This window comes from Microplitis mediator, chromosome 10 (genome assembly GCF_029852145.1).
Source record: "Microplitis mediator isolate UGA2020A chromosome 10, iyMicMedi2.1, whole genome shotgun sequence".
NCBI classification, from domain to species: Eukaryota; Metazoa; Arthropoda; class Insecta; order Hymenoptera; family Braconidae; genus Microplitis; species Microplitis mediator.
Window position 1 is genome coordinate 9,276,858 of NC_079978.1, and position 16,005 is coordinate 9,292,862.

The 16,005-nt window shown below is 27.8% G+C and overlaps 2 protein-coding genes across 3 annotated transcripts in view; one reads left to right on the forward strand and one right to left on the reverse strand.

The window, feature by feature from the left end:
• The first annotated feature begins 318 nt into the window (after nt 1–318).
• LOC130676486 (uncharacterized protein DDB_G0283357) overlaps nt 319–16,005 on the forward strand; it is a 54,155-nt gene continuing 38,468 nt past the window's right edge. The window contains exons 1-2 of the mRNA XM_057482748.1: nt 319–647; nt 15,625–15,888. Coding sequence (XP_057338731.1) covers nt 15,646–15,888 — 243 coding nt within the window. The 5' untranslated portion in view covers nt 319–647; nt 15,625–15,645. The remainder of the gene's footprint in view (nt 648–15,624; nt 15,889–16,005) is intronic.
• Nucleotides 6,152–7,827, reverse strand: LOC130676488 (melanocortin receptor 4-like). 2 transcript variants are annotated; one of them, XM_057482752.1, is made up of 3 exons: nt 6,989–7,827; nt 6,715–6,902; nt 6,152–6,598 (listed from the first exon to the last, which is right to left on the reverse strand). In XM_057482752.1, the coding sequence occupies exons 1-3, from the start codon at nt 7,689–7,691 to the stop codon at nt 6,569–6,571; spliced, it is 921 nt and encodes a 306-aa protein (XP_057338735.1). In that variant the 5' UTR covers nt 7,692–7,827; the 3' UTR covers nt 6,152–6,568. The 2 variants fall into 2 exon arrangements, with proteins under 2 accessions (XP_057338735.1, XP_057338734.1); XM_057482751.1 differs by having other exon boundaries at nt 6,152–6,902.

Sequence of the window (16,005 nt, forward strand, 5' to 3'; positions counted from 1 at the left end):
TTTCGTTTGTATACATACAATCTATCGAGAAAACATTGTATTTTAAAATCACATAATTTATTTTAAACTACATATCATATAATACTTTACAAAAAGTGACAACTCTCTGATGTGACTATCAACTTTTAGTAATTTTTGGAGTTTAAAAGTTTAATGACGTTTACATGATTTCGTTTATTTACTAATAACTAACGTATATTTTGATTGAGACATTGTCAATCAAGTGACAGTTGACAATTGAAGTGCACTGAAAAAAAACAAATTTGAATTTTAAATTTAAAGAAAACGAAAAAAAAAAAATAAATAAATAAAAACAAATGGAAAAAGTGACATTTTTATTAAAGTTGTTTTGTGTATGGTATGTTTGGACTACTTGAATGACAGATGCCGGCAACCAGACGAAGGATCTTATCGTCATCACCATAACCATCATCTGCAAGTGTATTTAGGGTAGTCAAATGTATACAGACTTATATGTATAAAAAAATATACCTGAGATATTGTCATTTATGAAGAACGTTTTATACAAAATATAATTTAATTTATTTACTAAAAAGGCAAGGAGAGTTAAGCAAAACCGGAAGTGTCCAAAATCACAGAGTCTAAGGATAATTTGAATTTCCGGCTGACTGTCAGTAACGTCATAGGTAAGTCAATAAGTTTTTCTTCTCATATCAATGTTTATATGTTATCGTTATTTTTTTAATATTTTTTTTTTTTTTTTTGTTATAAATAAAAAGCTTTTGAGAATAACAAAAAAAAAAGTTTAAAGATAATTGAATCAAGTATAAAGAGCTATATTGGTACTTGGAATAAACGTTTGATCTCGATGACGAAGTGATAAAGATAGATAACAGAGCTAGATGACCGCTAGTGCCACTGTTTAGCTTGAAGCTTTATAGCTTCCGGTTTAATATGCGAATAGGACGATTTACTGAACCGGTTGAGAAAGTTAACGGTCCACTCACGGAATAAACTAGTAAAAAACTTTTTATTGATGTATTCAGTTTCATGTTATTTTATATATATTTTTAAATTACATGTGAAAGCAATTAGTCACAACCAAGTTATATCGGTTCGCAGTAATAGATACTTTCTGTACATAATACTATATTAATAAGAGCTATAATTTTCAACATGCAGAATCGATTAACTCAGTCGGGTGTAGAGTTTGATTGAATATCTCAACTTTGTAAGATGACAGGGACTAGATGATTTTAGCACTTCAATGAGAAGTGTAAAAAATTTCACATGATGAATGACGTCCGGAGCAATAAGTAATCAAATATCATTGAAATTATTTCTTTTTATATTTTTCTGTCTTGTGAAATTATGAATTTCTTAATCCGTGATTAAATTTATCGTCATCTATGACTTGCTGTCAAGTCAATCAATTCATTGTACTTCAAGGACTTAATTATAGTTTGATATGTTTATTAGTATCCATTATAACATACTATAATATATATATATATACCGCCTCTAGGGTTGTTATAATATGTACGTTAATTATATTATAATAAGGGTGATGAAATTTAAACCAAACAATGTTTATTAAGTTAAATTTTTTATTTTAATAAGTGATGTGTATGAAAACAAATTTTTTTTTGTATAACAATGTTTTCATAATTAATTTAATGCCATATGAATGATGGCGTGCAACATTGTCATTTATAGTCGATTAACAAAACAAAAAAATATTAAAAAAAAAAAAAAAACAGGATGACTGCAACTATATAATTTCTCCCATTACCATAGAATTACTTTTTTTTTATGCTTATAAAATTCTTGAATAAGGATCGGAAATACGTAATATGCGAGCGTAGGTCCCTCCTGGACCCACGCGTGTTCTATTGTTTCACTTTAAAACAATGAGTTATAATAATTTTATATACATTCGTTATTTCTCGTCACCTATGATAGTTTTTTGCTACTTTTTTTTTTTTATATATATATTTTCCACAAATTAGAGTAGAAAGTTTTGATATATTATAAATAAACATATATTTTAATCTTTTTTCGTATTTCAATAGTAAAATTCGAGAAATAAAATTTTTAAGCTGACGTCAAAGTACAGCTATCAGTCATCAATAACTTAAAAAGATTAATTTATTACCATATTCTTTTGGATATATCTTATCGAATAATTTATTAATGTCTGCCCTTGATATTAGATGTACATAATTATATACAAAGCAAAGATATTTAAATCTTAAATCTTCAAGGACTGACCTCAATACGTACTTTCAACTGAGAAGATTTAATTCTTTTACATTTATTTATGTGTGGTACATAATTTATAATTAACTAATTCATAAAACAAATTAATCGATTGATTTTTCTTCTTGATACATTTGCGGTACATAATCTCATTGTATACAACAACATCGTGAGTCGTTCGTACTGAGCACATTACTTGTACTCTTATATTTAATTTGTTTATGTATATGTATATAAAAGCGAAGGTGTTGGCACAAACTGACGTAATTGTAAACTAACGGCTTATATTGGTGTACACGACACACCAGGTAACAATTCGCCGAGGATGCGAAATCCACCGGTAATAAATATTACTTATGATTTTACCGGTATTATAATATAATATGATACAATATATACTATCAAGCTGATGACGTGAATATTATCAAGATAAAATATGAAATATCAAAATTGATGATTACTTACATTTTGGAATAAATGTCAGTGACTAAAAATTAATTTACAGTTCTTTTGACAATAACTATATCATTAATGTTTCTCATATCGCGTCACTAATTCCAAATGGACTTATATTTTTATACGTTCTTTTGGCTTTAGTCACTAAGTTTCAAACCAAAAGGGCGTATAACTTTATTTTAATTACTAATTATAATGTAGACTTATTTAAAAGCTGAAAATTGGAAAAAAAATGTTGAAAGCCAAAAGGACGTATAGTTTAAGCTATAAGCCCTTTTGGCTTTCACAAACTTTTTTTTTTTTTTTTTTTTAAATTTATAGCTATTAAATACACTGATAGACAGATTTCTTAGCATTTAAAAAAATTTCTTATTATTTAAGAAACCATTTCTTAAATAGTAAGAAATATTTATTAAATACTAAGAAATCCTTCTATCGGTGTAAGCCTACAAAACTATTGACAATCAAAAAAAAAATTATACGTCTCTTTGGCTTTAAAGAGTTTCCTAAAGCCAAAAAAGCGTCTAAAATTATAAGTCTTTTTGAAATTAGTAACGCGAGATATCAGACTAAAAAAAAAAGTTTTTTTTTGTTTTTAAAGTATTGAGCGTAGTTAAATTTTCGACCATATTTATAATGTAAATATTTTTTATTAAACTTGGTCACTTGCCCAATAAACATTTATGAAAAAGTTTTGTATTGAAAAGTTTGTTTTACTACAACGTAGTAGTAAGTTTATAATGAAAAAAGTTTGACCACAAGAAAATATTTTTTTATTTTTATTTTTATTTTCTTTCTTTAGCCGTCGTCATAGTTAAAACATATATATATATATATACATATATACATCACTTGCTGTGTTTCACCTTAGTTTTATGGATAATAAAAAAATTATTTGGACAAATTTTATCCTATAATCCTTTAGTTATAGTCTCGTATCAATAAAAGTTTATTCTACGATAAAAATGGTCCGTACTTTTAAAATATAATATCACGAAAATCTGTTATTTAAAAAATAATTCAAATATATAAAACATATATAGTTGTTAAAACTTTTATTTTTTCTAATAACAGCTCAAAAACAGATGAACGTTTTTATTCTTATTATAATATTAAATCAACATGGTATCATATCAATTAAATATTCTTCGTAACTTATTTTATCATTTGGATCAAATTAAAATTCCTCACTGGCACTTTCAATTCCATCATTCATAAATCTAAAATAAGAACACAAGTGTATCAGTATATAAACTTCTGTTGATATTATTAATCGTCTACTGTTCAGAAATCGTTTATTGCTCTTCATTTTATTTTATCATGACGTTTTCAACAGAAACCAAAAAAAAAAATAAATACATTCTTTATTAAAAACGAACAAAACACATATAACAAAAAATACATAAATCAAGCGTTTTTGCCAATATATTTTTATTTATATCAAAGAAAAAAAATATACATTTATTTTTTTGATGATAAAAAAAAAAAGCTAATAGTTTTCTAGTTTCTCATCTAGCTTAACAACTTTTTCCGATATTTTAAACGTTGATTTTATCAAAAACTTATCACCAGTATAAAGTTTTCTATCAAACACATCGATTGACGTAAGCTAAAAAAATATTGAAAAAAATACCTTCAGTTTTGTAAAGAATTTATGTAATATAACAATGTTTTTCTATGTGGATTATGTTTAATATACAACAGTTATATATATAAAGTTTAATATTGTATGGAAAGAAACTCGGCCTTACATTTTGCACTTGATCAAATATTTTCTCGAGTGTGGCTGTACGAGGTGAGCTCGACTCATGCAATGTTTGTCTACTACAAGAAGTTAAAATAAAAGGGAGGTAGTGTGGCCTCTACACTCTGTACTGGTAGCTTAGACGAAGCTGATTTATGATTCGCAAGAGAATATTGCAATGTTACATTATTTTTTTCTTGTTAGTTTTCTCTTTGACATCACAAAGATCCTAGTGTATATCTTATCAACTCCAGTGGCTTCATAATGAATAACATTTTGCTGATTCTTTAAAGAGTTTGGTAATGGTCTATAATCGGGGCTCCACCTGTTTATATCAAGCAAAAGACCAAATATAGACAAATCGCTTTGAAACCAATTTCAATCTCTAGCATTTGTCGGCGGATTGAAGATGTACTTGCTTATTTAGGTGTTATTTAAGCATTAATAAATTGTACGTGTATACCAAAGGTATAAAATTAGCTTGATTTACAGATTTAGTTTGAAATTTTTCTGTTCCGTGCTACACTGCACCATTTGACATATTTTTCTTATTATTCTATGTATTGACTCTTAAGTCAACCACCAAAACTTAAGATATATGCCTATTTGCCATAATTTCTGTAGTTTCGTCCTAAGTACGTTAACGGACTCGTCAGTAAGGCTATGTTAACGCACTCTTGCCTTAGACTACATCTCTTACCAGTACGAGCCGGCGTAAAACTGTGTTGCGGGCTTCAGCCAGACACTATACTAGCAAAGGAAGGCGGATACCGTCCAAACTGCTTGCAACAAAGTGCTTTGTGAGCTGTTGTACACCGTTAGTGTATTGAAATAACAGAAATATGCCAATTTTCACTATACAAGAGCTCAAAAAATATTTGTAACTCTTAGTTAGACCTTTCTATCGCCACCGTCCATCTTACGGTATTAATAAAATTAATTATTTGTATTTATTAGAAATTTATTAAATTTATTTTGGAAAATTAGCATAATTTGTGTCATTTTTTATCAATTTTGCACACTTTAGTTACAAAGTTCGGATAGATATCTTGTGTTAGAGACAAAAACACATACAGAAAATTTAATCCGCCGTGTAGCTGAACACGTGGAAAAAGTTTAATTATAGATATTTAAGGTGTAAGCACTTGGAACTTTGAAAAATAGGTGGAGCCCCACTTCTAGACCATTACCAAGAGTTTAATCAGATTTGCAAGAGCTCTTTCAATAACTTATCAAAATCTTTATTTTAAAATATATATTTATAAGTTCATTGGTCTTTTTAAACTGAGCTAAACGTCGAGTTAAAATAAACAATATCTTTACAAAAAGAAGTAAAGAACTCTTCTCGCGTATCGATGGTTCTTGAATTTTTAATTAAAATTAGCAATTTACAAAGGTATATTTACAAAGAACCATATGAGTAATTCAAAAGTTACGCATGTACTCTTTTACTATGTGGGAGTATATGTTTGGTGAAGGTGTCTGGCTTTAATGTTTACTTAACAAACAGTTTTTGTTTCTCATTCTAGCTTTATAGTTCCTTCTCTACTCATTCATGAGCAAATTTCCTTCGTTCAGTTTATAAATAATTTATATTTTCAAACATTTTTTATTTTTACACTTATGTTAAAAACTAAAGTACTTTTATATTTATGAATGCCATTTAATTTTCTAGAAATTTTGATTTTAGTAATTATAAAATTATTATTTTATATTTTCACAATTTTTTCTTCAATAATAAATTTATTTTAAAAAATAAATAAATTTGAATACATGAATAAAAGTTTTGATTTTTAACGGAAGTGATAGCTTTCCGATTTACCATTTTGACTAGTGTTTAGTATAAAGAGTCCGTTAAAAGGATATCAATGATTCTTACATACATAAATACATACATACGTCTGACAATATCATCTCGGTGACTTTTTATCACATTTGAAACCTCTTCTTCCTTGAATGCATTGAAAATCCGCTGCAAACCAACATTGGGTATCCAAAAGCACGCTAGATGAATTCGTAATGCACGGGAGTGGCCACAAGTAGTATTATGTATATATGTAGTATATAATATATGTCTATAGTAACTTGCATGCATTTATGTCTCTATCAGATGGCTTATGGTATAATTCATCTTCTATGAAAAGAATATCATGATCTGCGATTGCAACAAAATGTTTTCTGGATAAAAGATCATGACAAATATTAATTATTGATAATAATTCATTACAAGTATAAATAATAATATTATATACATATTTAAATGTTTTTAAATAAAAAAGTATTTGATATATTACTTTAATACATTGGCGAAGGAGCTTTGACGTTCCAATCCAAATAACTGGACAAATGATTGATGAAAATTTTGCGAGGTAGAAGCACACGTGTCTGGTGAAGAGTGAGCAGCAAAATGATGATGTATAATAGAGTACAGTAAGTATTCTGTCGGGGACAATTGTTATATATAACCCAACAACAATTCCAACTATAATAATAAAATAAATAAATTTATTTTAATATTTTAAATTTATTTCCGTAACAAATAAATTAAATTATATATCAGTTCTTTACCAAGTAATCGAAGACTATCGGATTGTTCGGATCTCCACGTGCCTCCAGTAGTAATTTTATTTTCTTTTAACTGCACGATAATCATTGTAATCAAAAAAATAATTATAAAAGTTGTTGTAATCAAATACATAGTTGTCGTAAACACAGAGAGAATTATTCCTGTTTGAATAACATAATGATCATAAAGATGAAGTTCCATTATTGTTGTAATTGAACAAAATGACCATATTATTATGACACCTTTTACAGCTGTTGATGCTTTTGTTAAAATTCTGTGAGATGACGTTTCCTTACAACAGAATGATATGTAACGATCAACAGTTAACATTGTAACTGTGCAAATAGATGCGCGAAAAGTAACTTGATTTATGTAATCATGATCAGTTTTGAATTTTATATTAAACCAATTCACAATTACATTTCTCAATAGATCCAAAATGTTGACGATATTAGAAAGTATTAAACTCAATATATAACAACCAACTGATGTGTATAATGACTTACGCATGAAAACTGATAAAAGTACAACTGTATTTAATAATATAGTAAAAGTAATAATTATTAAATCAACTACTTTTTGAATTCTACTATCGACTTTGGTTGATAATGTAAATACATGTTGATGTGAGAATGATGGAACCGCTGCTTCTTCATTGTATTCTTCACCCAAACCTGTTATATTCAAAATAATTCCGTATTCCATGATGTGAACAACGTCGCGGTAATTTTTATACTGAAGCTTATTCTATATCATATTATTTAAAAAAATGGAAAAATACTATAGATATTCCCTAGCGATTTTAGACAAGGTTCTACTTCCTGAGCTTTCGTGAGGTTATTACATTATGATACGAGATACACGCGATTATTTAATTTAGTTGAGTAAAAAAAAATATATAAAAATAATAATAAAATTTATTAAATGCTTCTTGTACGGATAAATTATTTTTTTTATTGCATATTTATTTTTATACATAATTCATGTCGTGGGATGTCGGGAAAGTTTTTTTATTATGTTTTTTTCTTGGAAATAAAAATTGGGGTTTGGAAACTTTTATGACGGTTTTCAATTTTCAATTGACAAATAGAGAACGCGGCGTATGGTATAGACGACCGGTTTTTTTCGGGTCAGTACGATGCATCATAACGTAATCTTTACATCCTAAGTATTATAATCCAGAGATAATTGAAAGGAGATTTTATCTATAAATTCCAACATGTATAATGTCGTAAAAAAAAAGATGAAAAAAAGTCATGTCCTCATTTAGTATTAGTACTTTTATAGTTGAAAAAAATTTACGCCCTTTTTTCTTGGTGTTAAGAAAGCTTATAAGAAAAAAAAATATTAAAGTCAATCACTGTAGACTTTAGACATTAAATAAACTTTTCAATCTCCAATTTAAAAATATTGAAAAATATACGTAAAGTTTTTTTTCCTTACTAATCTCTGTAAAATAATGTTTTATCCTTGATATAATTCGTCACAGCTTCAGTGTATATAAGGAGAGTAATCATACGCGCGTTTTCTCCTGTACGTGTTCATGATAATAACTCAATCTTACTTTCTGAGCAAATTAATTTTTAAAATTAAATTATTTTTGCTCTCTCAATAACTTCTTTCATATGTGGCTTAACCTTTTTCTATGTGAAAAATATAAAATAATAAAAAAGCCAACGGTCTAAACAACATGAATTAGTGAGTTTATATAACTCATTTACATTAACACCAACGGAATTTACGTAATTTTTATTATTTATATTTTCATTTAACACAACACAGTATATTTATATTGATAAAAAATTACCGCCAAGTCTTGTGCCCCCGGGCTAAAGCTAAAGTTGGATCTTCTATCTTCACTATAAGAGCTGATTTGAGAGGTTTCGTGCGTCCAGCCGGTAGAACGGGTTTTGAAAATAAATTTTATTATTTTTTGTTTACTCCCTTGTTTCATCCACCTGGACCACAAAATGTGACTCGAGAAACCGTGCAGAATTCAATACTCCGCAGGTAATACTGAATTTTTGTGATTCTTGAAATGCTAAATAAAAGTGTATATTCATTTTTATAATTTAAGAACACCATGGTACAAAAAATGAAAGTCAAATAATTAAATAACTAAAATGAAAGTATAATGTCTACAGTTTACATCTATTTTTGTCATATTTATTTTAAAATACTTGAATATATTTTATTCTCTTTTAACACTTTGGCAACTTTCCCGAGCTATTTCAGTCTATTTTCATGTCCAAACCGAGGGGTAACAACCAAACTATATGACCCAGCCTTGACATGATTGTGCAAGTCATTCAAAATTTACGGAATCACATATTCCCTCATCAATAAACCAATAATAAATATAGTATCAATTAATTTTATTTTATTCCACAAAATATCATAGCCTAATTAGTTATCTTGGTATTATTATAGATGTAATGAGCTAATTACCTTATATTTAATTTAATTTTTTAATCTTTAAATATCAAAATAAATTAATATAATTTGTTAATTTATGATGATCTAGAATGATTAGTTTGAAAAATGAAAAAACATGTTTGATAAATTTTAATGTCTAAAATTTTTTCGTCAATCTTGTTAGTCTGACGCTTCTGAAAGTAAGGAATTGGGCGCACCTGTAGTTATTAATGGTAATTGCTGATGTCTTGGTAAGTTTTTTTTTTTTTTTATCGTGATGATTTGCTTGGAAGCCTCGAAATTTGAATCTACAGCAATAACCACTCGGCTTGTATTATTATATATGTTAAGACCGGTCCTGTCTGTTTTTCAGACGCAGGTGGGGTGCCATGATTGCTGCAGAGTCGAGTGGTTTAAAAAGGGTTCCCATTTAATTGGCCACCTTTTGATTTTGAGCTTCAGGTTTGGTGGCCCGTTCTTCGTTTATCTTATTATTACCTATAGGACACATAGTTATGTTCAAGTATCCACTTATACACATTTGAATATTGTTAGGGTTTCTGGTTTAAAATTTTAACTAATCGCCAAAACGATTTAGAAATATTATTTTTTAAAATTAGATAATGAACTGAAAAATATAGCTAAGGTTTTTTTTTTAACTCATTAACACACTTAATTTTTTAGTAATTTTTATAATTAGTTATTGCTGAGAAGATATTTTTGACTAACTCATAAATACTTATTTGAGGTTTTAGGTCGTTTTGGTTTAATGATCATGTCGAATTTGGTGTGTGTTTAAATTGGTCAGTCATTTGTAAAAAAAAAAAAAAACTTCAAGGTTGTTAAATTTAGTTAGTAATTTTTTTTTTTTATTTTCGTTTTATTGATTATATTTTTTTTGTATTAAAGCAGATATATTAAGTTATAAATATATTTAGTTTAAATTATTATTTTTATAAAAAATTTTGGATACATTTGAAATTTTAACAAAAACATTTTTGTAAAAAAAAAAGATAAAATTTAAAAGCAAGTAGCATTCTGATTAAATTCCTAAATGATATCATGGCGTAGTTATTATATGTGTCTCTATCTTAAGACGTTCAAAATGAAATACCTCGAAGGTATTATGTGATATATATTGAAAAATAAAAGTTGCCAAGTTGAAATATATATCATGCAGGTGTGCTATTTTAGTAGTCTCCCCACAGGTTTTAAGATTCTGTAAAGTATAAAATGTTGCTGTGAATGCAGCGAGTCTTTAAGAAATGAGATAAGAATTGAAAAAGCTGGAAAGTTTGGAATTGTCTCTTCGCATTCTCATAATCACAGACTTTGTCGTCATGAGACTTGGACTATTTTCTGATGATGTCAGAGTGAAAATTCTTAAGTTATTTTATTCACTCCAATAGCTATATTCTTACATCTTAAATATTATAGCTACGTGAAAATCCTCGAACAAATAACGAAAAAAAAAAAAAAAAAAAAAGAAAAATATATAAAATAAAACCGTGACAGATTGAAAGTTAGAAAAAGAGATGTGATAAAAAAATGAGAATACGAGAAAGGTCAAAGAGATGTAGATAGTTGAAATAAAAAAAAAGGTTACTCTTCTCATGAATATTTACCTTCGAAGGTTTTACGCTGATGGTTTGAAGAAACGAATGAAAGACGAGGTGTCACATAATGAAAAATACACATCCAAGCTTTTTAATCGACCGTAAAGGAGAATCTTTCCACATCATTCGGTACAGAGCATACCTTGATGGAATAAAAACACATAGTTATTTTTCTGAACGTCATTAGCGAGAGAAATTTTTTTTTGTTTTAATCACAGAGGTATGCTTGGATGTAATGCATAGTTTCAGAACAATTTGTTAAATTAATTTAAAGTGTACTGACAGTATATAGTATACACACACGATTCATCATGATATACAATAACATGCTGTAGAGAATTGATAGCATGTATTTTATTGTCTTTAGTAAATTTTTTAAGCTTCAAGTATACATGAACGATTTTTATTAAATTTTATTTAATCTTTTTTCATTGAGTCTCTATTTCTCTGTGCAGTGAACGAGGTCAGTTGAAATGTTAATAATATGCCAGTAAAACGAATTGAAAATGAAATTACTTTGCTCTGTTCTAACTATGAGTTCTCTCTGCCTCTTAGCAAAGAAAAAGTTCCACTGCTCAGGTTCTGATGTTTACTTTATTGGTGTGTGTATTATGTGCTGAAATTTATTTTTGCTATTCCTTTTTAATTACGATTCATTATTTAAGATCTTAAAATTCTAACCGGTTCAACATCTAAAAGTTTAAGAAATAATTGTTTCGTAATAATGATTACAAGTTTAATTTTATTTTTTTAGCAATACAATAGTGTAATAATCAAGTATTTATTATTGAAGCAATACCTAATTTGATGCAATTTAAATTTCTTGCATAAAAAAAATACCACGTAAACTGTATATGACTGATGATACGACTGACGTGACAAAAATTAGATTGAATATATTTTAAATCTTATACAGCTAGTAGTCACGAAATGTGTTGCTTTCATTTCATATATAATATACTAGATTTCATTTATTTTTTTCCAAACAAGGTTTCCTTATATAGTCGGAGTCTGCTGTATCAGTCTCAATAAATTCTCGTACACTGAACTGGGTAAATTTTCTTTAGTAGAGAAGATATAGTCAAGAGTAATATAAGTAAAAAAAAATTCATTACGTAGCTTTGACGGAAATCCCGCATTGCAGAAGATTGCGTTAGCTGACATTTACAAATTGCTGCGGATGGTATTTTACACTGAGCCATTGTCGATTTGGCACTTGTTTATGTATATTAAAAGTTTGATTTTTTTGCTTTACTTTTTTTATACTCTTAACAATGCTGGACATAAATTTCGTAAACACTTAACTTGGCTAAATTAATTATTTTTAACGAGTTTAAATTGTTATCATTTTTTAGGTCATTTACATACAATATTTATAATTATGAAATCACAGATGCCAATAAAAATATTTAATAAGTAAACATAAATAATAAAATGTATACGGAACGACTGCAATAAAATTAATTAACTTAATTAAACATTACAAATTTGTTTTATTGCTGAGTAAAAACAAAATTAAATTTATAAACTATTCTCTAAATTATCTTTCTCAAATTCCTTATTTAATTAAATTCACAATATACCAAAAGTAAGTTTATCAACGTCACATAAATTTTAAAAACATTCTTGTGTAAATAAAAAAATATCAAATTATCAAGTTACATACAAAGAAAACTTTACTCTCATATTATAAAATGTAATGAATGTATATTTTATTAAAAAATTATTTATATTTTCGTGATATCACAGTATATGTATAAATAGTTGAGTTGAAAGAATAAAAAATTTGTAAACAAACTTGTAGCTCACATTAGAGACACAGTTAGATTACAAATAAGCTTTGCACCTTAGCGTATATTATATGGTTTTATTATTCCGTCTATATAACGTTGTATACGCGTCTATAAGAAACCCCATGCACATATGCTTGGCACGTACACACACGAGATAATCGTGGTAAGAGAAATAATGGAGCCGCGACCTCCGACTTTAAATTTTGTCGTGTTTATCCAAAACATTTTATAAAATAAATTGCTATCACGTTTAATTTTTTATTATAAATGATCGAGGATGATTAAATTATTTTCTTTAGTCTATTTATTAAATATTAAAAATATAAATAATAGTTTATTTGTAAACACATCTTGCGAAAACAATTATGTATTAAAAATTTTAATATTAAATTACCTAATATAGTATGCGTTGGCTCGCGTCCAAGAGATCCGCGTTTGATTCCACGTATCGGAAGAATTTTTTTTTATCTTCTTATTGATTCAATGGATTTACACTAGAATAACAATTAATTTTATACCGGAAACATTAAAATTTTATTCAATAGTCGATGATACTCATGAGAGTATATGACAAAATAATTAAATTTTAAAATAATATTAATTTGTAAAAAAATATTACATTTAAATGATTACTATGGCATTATTATTTTTTGTAGTCATTATATAATGTTATAACAATAAAATAATCTATACATGTAAAAAATTAGTGGAGTGAACATGGAGTAAATCGAGAGTATATAAATGGTGAGCAGATGACTGTTTTTTATTTAATCCTTTCAGAGTGAAATTCACTTCGAAGGGAAGTTTAATTTAATATCAAAATTCTGGTTCAGAGTGAAATTGACCCCTAAAAGAAGTTTATTTTAATATTGAAACTTTGAATCTGCGTGAATGCGGGTTTAAATGAAATCCACATTATTTCGAAATCACTTCGTTGAAAAAACAAACTCCCTTATTTACTTCATATACAGAGTGATTTTTTTTAACTCCGGGACTCTGAGTCACGGAGTAAATTCGAATTGAAATAACATTCGTAATCACTCCGAATTCACTCCCAATTTTTTACAGTGTAAGCCTTTAATCTTGTAAGTTTACATACTTATAAATCCAATTGAATTAATCAATTAAAAGATATTAAAGTAGATAAACTTATAAGGGAATTGTTAATTCAACGTGAAGTAAAGCAAATCCGATTGCTGGGTAATAAAATAAAGAAAATAATAAAAATGATGATACTACAAGACCACCCTCAAGCACGTACGCTCTGACCACTCTAGCAATGGCAAGTTCTCGAATTAGAGCTGTCTACTCAGCTGTACATTTCGTTTAACGCGTCACTACTACAAACTACTACATTTTTCCATCTTGTCTTATCCTCAAAAGCATTTTCTTTTTTTATTTTTTTTTCACACTCTTATTCTCTTTACAATTCTCCACGTCATTAGCCCGGAAAATTTTATTTCCCATTACAGAACTTGCTGACAGAAGATTGACGAAAATAATCTATAAAAAGAATCAATGAATAATAAATAAATCGTTTTCTAAAAAAAAAAAAAAAACATTTTAAATTACCATTAGCAGTTAATCGTTTTTTTATTTTCTCTTTTGTCATTACTAAAGAATGCTCATCAATTGTTAATGTACAAGGATAATAATAATTAAGAAATATAAATAAATAAATATTACCCATAATGTCGTTTTCCTTGGAATTAAAAGATCGATCGAGGTCACGTTTCTCCAGAGTGTTTAAATATTTTTTACACAGTGGCATGCGTCCTCGTCGCATGCTGGACATAAAGTTTATATGCTAACCGCAACGATGCCAAGTCATTGATTTTGTAAATGCATGGTATTATATAAATTGAATAAACTTTAAAGCATTTACTGGCAAGATATACTATTGCTGACGTTTAATACTAGAATTACCGTTTTACTTGTTGCGTGCATAGTGGGTGTCACATCAGCTGCGAGATATACATCTCACAGCATGTAAATAAATATACTGTCAAACATTACACCATTATAAATTTACTCTTCATTTATTCTGACATAAATATAATAATAAAAGTAAAAATAATAATAAAAGGATGAATAAATCGCGTTACTAATTCCAAAAAAACATTTTTATACGCCTTTTTGGCTTTAGTCATAAAGTTTGAAACCAAAAGGACGTTTAATTTTTTTTTCATTGCCAACCGTCGTGTAGAGTGTTATGTTATAGCTAAAAATTAAAAAAAAAAAATTTTAAGCCAAAAGGGCATACAAAAATTATATGCCCTTTTGGCTTTTAAAATTTATTTTCCAAATTTTCAACCCCAGAATAAGTCTACAATATGATTTGCAATTAAAAAAAAATTATACACCCTTTCGGTTTTAAACTTTATGACTAAAGGCAAAAGGGCTTAGGAAAATATAAGTCGTTTTGGAATTAGTGACGCGAAATATTAAGTGCTGGTTTAAAATTAAAAATTAGTAGTCATCATTAGCTTATATGCGCCAATATACATAATATATATTTATATACTCAAGTAATTAATGAGAATCTTTGTGCATAAATACGTGACGAGATAGTTTTGTGTTAGAAGAAAACTTTGATATACTTGTGTTCACACGCTTCTTAACGAGGTCAACGATTTCCACCTTCCGTTGCGCGAGTTTACACCAAAGAGGTTGAGCGTTGAGTGTGTCGACTAATATGTATTTTATATACCGCGAGGATTATTTTTAATTTAATGTTTGAATTAGTTAGTTATAAGTTATAGCGTAAAGTAGTAAATAAATAATAATAACATACTGTATATTTATGTTCCACAGACACGATGACTTAAGAATAAAATGACCGCCACTATGGGCTTGTCGCAGCAACAGGTTGCGTCTCAGGACACGATTGATTATGGAAATTATTTACAACCATCCCACAATCGTAAAGTCCTCGGTAGCATAAATGATCGGTATCAATTGCAGAATAATCAAAATCTAAAGCAGGACATCAGAGATCACAACACGAGCTTTACGAGTACTAAAGGCTTGCTCAATGGACCAGGACAGAATAACTGCTTCCTCAACAGCGCTGTTCAGGTAATTAAATTTATGCTTTATTTTCATTTTATGTGTGCTATCTGTTCAACCGTAAATCCTTACAATCAAGTATCTTATGAAGAATTTTTATTTAAAATAGATTAACAGTTTCTTTGA